At 33.5% G+C, this 10,338-nt stretch overlaps 2 protein-coding genes across 3 annotated transcripts; one reads left to right on the forward strand and one right to left on the reverse strand.

Moving 5' to 3' along the window:
* Positions 1-2,414: 2,414 nt before the first annotated feature.
* On the forward strand, positions 2,415-4,440 carry LOC106366642 (chlorophyllase-2-like). Its single transcript, XM_013806293.3, has 2 exons — positions 2,415-2,801; positions 3,581-4,440. Exons 1-2 carry the CDS (start codon positions 2,487-2,489, stop codon positions 4,265-4,267), a joined length of 1,002 nt encoding a protein of 333 aa, XP_013661747.2. The 5' UTR covers positions 2,415-2,486; the 3' UTR covers positions 4,268-4,440.
* Positions 4,441-5,048: 608 nt separating this feature from the next.
* Positions 5,049-8,637, reverse strand: LOC106366643. Of its 2 annotated transcripts, none has more exons than XM_048739998.1 (6): positions 8,345-8,637; positions 7,726-7,865; positions 7,614-7,657; positions 6,254-7,531; positions 6,058-6,169; positions 5,049-5,965 (listed from the first exon to the last, which is right to left on the reverse strand). In XM_048739998.1, exons 2-6 carry the CDS (start codon positions 7,853-7,855, stop codon positions 5,271-5,273), a joined length of 2,259 nt encoding a protein of 752 aa, XP_048595955.1. In that variant the 5' UTR covers positions 7,856-7,865; positions 8,345-8,637; the 3' UTR covers positions 5,049-5,270. The 2 variants fall into 2 exon arrangements, with proteins under 2 accessions (XP_048595955.1, XP_013661749.2); XM_013806295.3 differs by lacking the exon at positions 8,345-8,637 and adding an exon at positions 7,947-8,240.
* Between the last annotated feature and the right edge of the window lie 1,701 nt (positions 8,638-10,338).

Consider the following 10,338-nt stretch of genomic DNA (forward strand, 5'->3'; position numbering starts at 1 on the left):
TTTGTAAAATTTTAGATATATATGACAAATATTCAACTAAAGTTGATGGAATTATGTATATCTCCTTTTCAGATTTAAATACCCGAATCCGATCCGGATCCGATATAGATCCAAAAAATTACGGATCTTTTATGAGTATTTTAATTACAGACCGAACCGATCCGGATCCGAACCAACCCGAACCCGAACCGAAATTTTTTAAGTATTTGTTAGGTCTAAATATTTAGAACCCAAAAAGATCCGGATCCAAAAAGAACCGTCTGAACCCGACCTGAATACCCGAATATCCGAACACCCAAGCTATAATATCATCTCTTTACCTTTTTAATTATCATCATCCTTCTTTCAAAATCTTTACTTCATTACGTTTTATATGCACATCATTTCAGTTCACATATAAATAAAAACTATAACGTATATCAATTTAATTTTCTTTGTTCGAACACTATCAATTTATCTTTCAAAAATTCCAAAGTAGTTGTGCCACGAATCCAAATATCCTAATTTTTTTAAAAAAAAATTGGATTCATTTCTCTATTTAGCAGGATCATCTTATTTTATAACTTAACAGATTCAATTTCTTTCTTTTTCTACCTTGTTTTCTCTACTTACTTGATACTAAGAGCATCTCCAACCCTACTCCATTTTCAACTCCAAACATTATTATGGAGTAAAATCTTCTCCAACCCCACTCCATTTTGGAGTTGAAAATGGAGTAATGGCTAGGGTTACTCCATTTATGGAGTAATCTTACTCATTACTCCATTTTGGAGTTAAACTTTTTTTATTTATAAAATGGTCTTTTAAATCTTTAATGTTTCTATTTTTTACTTAAATAATATTTAAAATGATACAATAACATAAAAATAGTATATTCTACAAAATATTATTTAATAATTTTAAATAAATGCATAAAATAACAGAAAACATAAATAATTAAAATAAAAATAAAAATAACATAAAATAAGTAATTTAATAATCTGGAAAATCCGTTCCGGATCCGCTAAGGTCGGTGAAATATTGCCCAAACGGAGAAGTCTGAGAAAGAACTTGTTGATCTTGTGATTCAGCATTTCGCTTTGATATTATTTGTATTTGTCAGACTTCTTTATATTGGTGAAAAACGAGGATTTCCTGGAATGCTTGGCAGTTTAGATTGCATGCACTGGAAGTGGAAGAATTGTCCTACCGGTTGGGCGGGACAATATGCGGGTCGTAGTGGATCACCAACTATAATTCTTGAAGCTGTCGCAGATTATGATCTTTGGATATGGCATGCATATTTCGGAATGCCAGGCACTAATAACGATATCAACGTGTTGGACTCTTCTTATCTTTTTTTCAATCTTGCTCAAGGTATTGCTCCTCCTGCTCATTATTTTATTCAAGACAAAGAATATTATATGGGTTACTATTTAGCAGATGGTATTTATCCAAAATGGTCGACCATAGTACAAACTATTCAAGAGCCAAGGAGTCCTAAAAACAAATATTTTGCAACGCAACAAGAAGCATGCATGAAAGATGTTGAACGTGCATTTGGAGTTCTACAGTCGCGCTTTGCTATTGTCAAAGGACCTGTTCGTTTTTGGAAAAAAAAAGTGTTACATGACATTATGACTACATGTATAATTTTACATAACATGATAATTGAAGATGAGCGTGAACTTGATGCACCAATTGAACTTGGAAGAGAAGCTCCACCTCCAGATATCGAAATTGCAGAAGATGAAAATGTCCGATTTCAAAATTTTCTTGCTCGATTTAGGAATATCAAAAATAAAGAAGCTCATTTTTCATTACGAAATGCATTAGTTGATCATTTGTGAGAAAAATATTCTAATGCTCATTGTTGAACCTATATATATGTCTTTTTTAATGATTTCTTGTACTTTTTAATAATAAATATTTAATTCAAATAATTTATATTTTAATTATTATCGTAAACATAAAATAATTGAGATTAATTGGTAAATTCTTATAAGTATAAGATTTTATTTGCAATTATTAATAAAATAAAAATGAAATTATTTAAGAAATATTATTTTTGGAGTAGAAAATGGAGTAATACATTGGAGTAAAACTTTACTCCATTTTGGTGTTGCACCATTTTGGAGTAAAAAATGGAGTAATACATTGGAGATGCTCTAATTGCTTTATATTCTTTGTTACTCATAGATTCTACATCAATTTTTACTCAATACCTTAATGTGAAAACACTTATTTTCTTAGTTTCATAAAAACGAAAAACAAAATCTTCATATTTTTATAATTTAACGAAATCAATTAGAAATAATAAAAACTCCAATTAAACTTCTTATTTCTGGATTTAATTATACACTTGTTAAGTATTCAAAATTGAGAAATAAAAAATCTCGACATAAAGTACTTAAACATTTCTCATGCTATAACCAATCTCTCCCTCATTTCATTTTCTGAAATCTACTCAAATAATATATAACACAAAGAAATAGAAGAAGGAAAAAATGTCCCCCTCTTTTCTTTTCTTTATTTTGTTTTTGATAAAGGAAATGTCCTCTTCATCATCAGCAAACTCCTTTGAGGACGGCAAATACAAAACAGATCTTTTAACAGTAGGCTTATCATCTTGCTGCTGGAAAAAGCCCTCCTCTTCTCCGACTCCGCAGTTTCCGCCGAAGAGGCTTTTGGTGGCAACGCCGGTGGAGGAAGGAGAATATCCGGTGGTGATGCTCCTCCATGGTTACCTTCTGTACAACTCATTTTATTCCCAGCTTATGTTGCATGTCTCTTCCCATGGCTTCATTGTCATCGCTCCGCAGGTTCAGTTCTATCCCACAATTTGAATTTGAATTTGAATTTGAATTAATTACACTGATTCAGAAATTAATTAATTAGCCACTGAAATTTATTTTTAATTTTGATTCACAGTGCGTAGAGTTTAGTTAGCTAGGTGTGAATCTGCGCCTGGTAACAGTAGTCTCAGTCCCTTTTGGGTTTAATTTTGAATGTTCCAATGGACTAACTCCAGTAAATAGTTCTGATGGATTAATGCAAAACTTACGTATAAAAATAGGATTTGGAGATTTCTAACTGAATACAAAATCATAAAGATACATTTTTATTAATTGATTAATCTTAAGGGGGGCTAACACAGCAAATTACATCTAAAAACTATTACTCATTTCAATGGTGTACATGATGCCACGTTTCACTGAGTTTCTTTCTTGGAATGGTTAGTAGTAAGAGAGCAGAGAGAGCTAGGAAGAAAAAGAAAGAGAGAGGGAAGTAAATGGTTAGTTAGTGAAATATAATTTTTTTTGTTGGTTATCGGTTCAAATTTCCCTTCTTTCTTCTTGAAACCTTATTTTTGTTTGGCTCTTATGAAAACCTTAGACAAGAAGAAAAATAAGAACAAAATATGCAAATCGATGGGTCCACTTGATGTGTGCTTTTTTTTCTTCGTCTCTGAATCAATTTTTCAATTCATTATAATCTCTGGAATTTTCTAAGAACCATACTATAGTTACACACTTATATTCATGCTACGAGAATGATTTTGTTGTAAAACAACAAAATTCTTGGTTATAATATTCAACAGTTATATAGCATTGCCGGAGCAGACACGATGGACGAGATTAAATCAACTGTGGAGATTATTGATTGGTTATCAGCCGGACTAAACCACTTTCTTCCACCACAAGTAACACCAAACCTATCTAAACTCGCACTCTCCGGCCATAGCCGTGGCGGTAAAACCGCATTTGCCGTGGCCTTAAAGAAATTTGGATACTCGTCCGACCTAAAGATCTCGGCATTGATCGGTATAGATCCGGTCGATGGGATGAGGAAAGGGAAACAAACCCCTCCTCCAGTTTTAACCTATGAACCAAACTCATTTGACCTAGACAAAATGCCTGTTCTAGTGATCGGTTCGGGACTTGGTGAAATTAGCCCGAACCTGTTATTTCCTCCGTGCGCGCCTCCCGGAGTGAACCACCGAGATTTCTTCCAGGAATGTCAAGGTCCAGCGTGGCATTTTGTCGCAAAGGATTACGGGCATTTGGACATGCTTGATGATGATACTGAAGGGATTAGAGGCAAGATTTCTCACTATTTGTGTAAGAATGGTGAAGAGAGAAGACCAATGAGGAGATTTGTTGGTGGAAGTATTGTGGCGTTTTTGATGGCTTATTTGGAAGGAGATGATAGTGAATTGGTTAAAATCAAAGATAAGTCTCACGAGGGTGTTCCTGTCGAAATTCAGGAGTTTGAGGTTAAAAACTAGTTTTCTTTAGTGCTTGTACTTTCCTATATATTCTATGTAGTCGCTTTTGTTGCTTATGATGTTATTTTGTGTGCTCTTGGCTCATGAAATTAACCCATCACATTCAAAAGACTTAAGAGGGTTGATTGGGGTTGATTGGATTAGGAATTTAAAAGATTATGAAAGTTCTTAGATTTGCTTGAATTTAGATGGATTTGGATAATATTTGGATGGTTTTGATGAGATATAAAAAGAAAATCTACTAGTGATTGGTAAAAATATTTCTTTTATTTTCAGAGTATTTTGAGTGATTTAATAATGAATACAATGATGAAAATTTTGAATAAGAGTAAATAAGTCTATATTTATTTTTTCAAATAAAATTTAAAGAGATCTTAATTTTGTGCATATTTGAAAATTTTAGGATATTTAAGAAACTTTTCAACTTTTACAAATCATTTAAAATGATTTTAATTTTTTTCAAACTTTCCTTTCTATAGAAATTAATTCTTTTTTGAAAAAAATGAATTTTGATTCCTAATGAATGTTTTCTTTTCATTTCAACTTTCAAGGGTTTGATTCTTTAAAAAATTTGAAACAAAAACAAAAAACAAAATTTACTTATAAAAAACTTTAAATACCTTAACAAGCTACAGAAAGTAGGTGCTTTGACACTGGAGACTGTTACGAGACTATACGGTGCATTTGTCCAGACTGATATTCAAGGCAACATCCATGGGATCCAGCATGGATGGGCTTGGCTTGCTCGCTTTCTTAACAAAACCACAACACACAACAGACCTACAACAACAGCCTTAAACACATTCCTTCGGACCGCAGGATTCGGTCTTCATCAATGGTATACATCACAGTTCTTGAAAGATGTAAATGTTGTCAGAGAGGTATATAAGCACTACTTTCACTCATCATCACTCATGCCAAAATAGAAACCAAAAAAAAAAAAACAATGTGATTCACCATATACACACGACTAAGACCATATAAATAATATACATCCATACGATTAACAAATACTTGGAATGATGAATTTGGATTGTTCTGAAAAATCCATCAACACCTCCTCCACTAACTCCTCCAGCAACTTCAACTCTATTTCTTCTCCCATGCACTCCATCTCCAATCTCAAACTCTCCTTCGAACCAATCTCCGCCACTTCAGTCCTCACCACTTTATTCACCGCCAAACTACTCAAGTCTCCGTCTTCATCCCACCACCGATACTCCACTCTTCCGTTACCCTTTAAACATTCTCGCATTCTGTTTATCACATAAACTCCCAACGTCTTACCAGAGAGAAGAAGCATATGATGGCTACCATGTCCAAGATAGCTCGGTGTTAGCTCCAAGAGCAGTGTATTAACAAGGTCAAACACTAGCTTCTTCACGTTTGATCCGTGTCTTTGCTGTTCCGTTGAGTCTGCGTAGCTCTCTCTCAGAGATGGGTCCAATGGGCTTTCTACAGAATGCCATTTAGACAAAAGATTGTCTATGATGGACGATGGTACTGACTCTTCATCGAGATTAGCTGCTGATAAGAGTGTGTTGATGAGGAGACGCAAATCTTCTTCCTCGTCTCTTGTGGAAGTAGTAGTAGAGCGTTTTGATGAGTGGCACCGAGCTACTGTTGAGTCGTTGAATGAGAAGTTTCGACCAATGGAAGGAGATTTGCCTAGTAAGTTGGACATCGTCATCTCCGGTTCTGTTTTTTTTTTAAAAATATTTTTCGGTTTAGTAAGGAAACATTATAAAAAAAAAAAGAGTGATGCTTTTGCTTTAAGATGAAAGCCTTACCAAGAGAAGAGGATGATGATCTATTCAAAACAGAGGAGTTAAAAAAGATTTCATCATCTTCATCAGAAGAAGTCTCCAAGACTGAAGCTGGAAAGCAAGTTGATAGTCTTGCCTGTTGTGATACCAAAAAAATATATTAAATAAAAAGAATGGATTGAAATCAGCAAATGTATTTCATGATATGATTTACAAATACCTCCTGAGAAACCATGCTTCTGGCAGACAATGATTCATCGTTACAACGAGACTCCAAGCTTTCAGGATTTGCCTCATTAGATCTCTCAGCACTTGCTTTCTTGCTCCTTGAGAAAAGAAAGTTTGAGACCTTACCCTTCAGAGACCATTTCAAGCTCTTTGACTTTGTAAGCTGCTCAGGAACTTTGGATTTGCCCTTGTTGTGAGCAAGATTTGTGGATGATTCAGGGAGAGATTTTGACCTCATAAGGCCTTTAAATGGCTCTCTACTGAGACCATTTTCTTCATTACCATCATTTGCTTCTTCAGTTCTAAGATCAGTCATAGAATCTGAAAGTGCAAGCATATCACCTAAAGAAATGTTCCCACCTTTCTTCTCAATAACTTTCTCCTCCTGCAAATTCTCACTGGATGCTGCCATCAATGCCCATCTCTCCGAGAGCCGTTTCTTGGCTTCTCTGCAGACTGATGACGACTCCTCTTGAGAACCAGAAGCTCTGCTAAAAGGAGAAGAAGAAGAGAAAGGACTGTCATACTTGTTGATATAGTCCCATGAATGCCTAGAAACCGGCGACATGATCTCAGAATCTGCATCATAACTATCATCAACTATATAGCCGTTGGAGAAGACAGAAGAATGCGAAGTTTCATCCTGTCTCTTTACTCTCCTAACCACCACATCGTTTGCCTTTCTCTCCTCAAGCAAACCTCTTGGTGACGTTGGACATGATGAAGTTTTTGTGACAAGGCCATTAGTAGGTTTCAGAACAACTATTCTAGTTGATTGCTTCTTCGGATAATCTTCTTCAATGGCTGCTGCTGCTTCTTCACCCAACTTATCATCATCATCATCAATGGTCTTTGAAGGCTTGAGAATAGTGATCCGCTTCGACTTCTCCGGGAGATGATGAGAGAAGAAGTTATTCGACTCTTGCAAAAACTCGAGGAACAACTCTTTGTTCGAACTCAAAACTTTCATAGCTTCTTGAAACTCCTCCGAGTGCCGAAGCTTCTCGTCTGTGACCAAACGTTTCGCCTCCAAGAACTTCTCGCGGACAATGTCCATGCCTGGTTTATCCAAAATCTCAAAGACATCTCTACACTCTCCATGACTTAGTGACCTCCTAAGCCGAGGCTTCGAGCTGTTAGCATGTGGAAAAGAGTCAAGACCCATTAACTTGGCAACCAAATTCGTCGAACCGACAGTTAATTCCATTTCTTTTGACATCTCCTCCTCTAAAAGCTTCTTTATTGGTGTTCCATTGACTGCAACTGTATCCTGCAATCACAATGAACACTTTTTTTTATTACATATATAAAACATAAAGCTGTTGTTGTCTTTAAAGGTTTAATAAACTCACAACTTTATCTTCTAACAGATCAAGTTGATTCCTCTTTATAGAACCTGTGAAAGACATAATCATTTATCAAAATCTATAGCTTTACAGAACACAGAGAGTTAAGAAAGCTAACCATCATCGAAGTAGGGTTTATCAGTGAGAAGCTTCTTCCCAGAAGCAACTGTTCCGAAGTCGAATAGGTTTACCATCCGACCCAAACATCCGTGAGGCTGCTGAACGTTTCTTCTTCGATTCCGATTCATTTTTCAACGGCTGAAAACATATAACGATAAAAGTTTAACAAAGTATAACAGAGACTTTCTTGAGCAAGTTGAAGTACACACAAAGACAAACCAATAATGTTAGAGGAGGAGACAAGTTTGGATTCAAGAAGACTTGAAAAGAGATTATTATTATTAAGGGAAACAAATAAAATTCGAGGGGGAAATAAAAAGGAAGGAAATCTTGAGAATTAAAAAGAGAAATCAAAACTCGTCAGAATCAGAGAGCATTTATTAGCCACACCAAAGAGATAAAACTACTTCCAGTAGCGCGTTTACAAAACGCAAACGCAGCAGCATTAAAAGGTAAGAAAGAAGAGAGGCGAATTCACAGGGAGAGCGTTAAGTTTGAAAGGGAAAGAGATCGAGAAAAAGAAAAGAAAATCAGCAACGTATAAAGAAATATAAAGTTTCACGAACAAAACGTCATCGTTTCAACGGACAACGACAGTTCAACGGAATCTGCATTACCCCGTGAAAACTCGCCGGAGATTCGATTTAGCAGTATAAAGCTAAGGGCTTTCTCGCCGGAGCTTTAATGTAAGCAATAAAGAAGTCAGCTTTTCTCGCCGCAATAAAGGTCGAAGCTTGTTTCGCTGTTAAGAGTTTCGAGTCAAGAAGAAGATTGTGGTGACATCACCGACGCAATGTCGGACGCGAAACGCGTGGATTAAATGCGATTAAATAGAAGGCGACAGGTACGGAAGTGGATGTGAGAGAGAGTTGCGTTGTCCATGGATAATGGAGCAGGTTACGACTTCTGAACAACGAAACGGAGTTTGGTTTCTTTTTCTTTTCAAACGCGTTTCTATTATTATTACAAGGTTGTATAATCATTAATTATTGATCTCGCATAATTTAATATTGGGATTATTATATTATACTCCATTGGAATATTTAGATTTCCTAAGTCCATTCTAGTTGATACTTATGTTATATTTGATGAAAATGATTTCCTTATATGTATATTGTGCATTTTTACTTTTTAGTATTAAATTTGTAAGTAAATAACAATGTTATTTATTTATCTTTTGAATCATGCTTCTTATCTACCTAGTTCAATACTATTAATAAAAAAAATTTGTCTAAAATATATATTGAAAATGTAAATCAACATTTATAACGAAACAACATTTAAAAGTTAAAAACACATTTAATATGAAACAAAAAGAGTAAAAATACAAGCAATTATAAATTAATTATAAATTTATTAAGAGAAAATCAAATTGAAGCCAGGAAAGTGAGAATAATTGTAATCATTGCGAGCTTATTAAGGTATGCAAAATTTAAAATTTGAAAGTCTTGGAGTATATTTCAACTATACGTTAATGGAACAATAATTATGAAGAGTGAACCCATGCTTTCATGATTCTACAGTTTTGTAAGAGATTTTATTATTTTGTTTTATTTATATAATTGCATTACGTTATTTTGTGTACGATGGGGGGAGGAGGAATCGTTATTAGCATAGCTTCGAATTTATTTGATAGGATACATGCTATAGAATTAGAGAAAATCCCCTTTATATTAATCCTAGAACATCACAACATGTTTTGGTAACTACATGTCATCACAAAAATGATTTTAAGAATTGTTAGAAAAAAAATGATTCATATAAAGTTATAAACATATACTATTCTTTTTATTAAACTAACTATCAAATATCAAAAAAATATTTTTTATTTCCTTAAATAAAAACTACAGAATTACCTAATACGGTAAACATATATATAATAATTAATGAGTATAAATAATACATATTTCTAACCAATCACAGTAAGCATATAATAAAAAATTAGATTTTTTCTTATATGTTATATTTTGAATTTTTAAAAACGACTATAAATTACTAAAAATGGTGAAAATCTCACATTAAAAATTTTGTGATCAATGGTTTAACATTTTTTGTTCAAACAAGATAAATATAATGATCATATATCGTAGAGGTGGGCGTTCGGGTACAAAACCCGTTCAGGTATTTCTACACTTCGAGTCGGTTTCGGGTATTTTATGTTCGGGTTCTAATATTTTGGGTCTGGTTCGGATATTTAAATTTTGAAAAAAAAAATTATTCATTGTTTAAGTTTTTTGTATTTAAAATATATTTAATTTATCTGATATTCTAGTTCTTAAAAGATTAAACTATTAATATGTTTGGAGATAAAACTTGAAATTTTTTATTATCAGGTTTGTAGAAAGACATTGATTTAGTTGTTATTTTAAAATTTTAGATGCAATTTTTGTTAATGCAAAAAACAAGAGTTTGATATATATTTTAAGTGAGTAACAAATAATTTTGTCCATAATTATATGTATATTATCTAATTTTGAGCAATAAGCATCATTAATATAAATATTTTGAATAAAATGCGAGAAGTAAACTATAAATATAGGGTTAAGTATACTTAAGTTATATGTATATTATCTAATTTGTTTTGTTGTTCTAGAATTAAATGATCTTTTTA

The sequence above is a fragment of the Brassica napus genome, chromosome A9, assembly GCF_020379485.1.
Source record: "Brassica napus cultivar Da-Ae chromosome A9, Da-Ae, whole genome shotgun sequence".
Taxonomy (NCBI): domain Eukaryota; kingdom Viridiplantae; phylum Streptophyta; class Magnoliopsida; order Brassicales; family Brassicaceae; genus Brassica; species Brassica napus.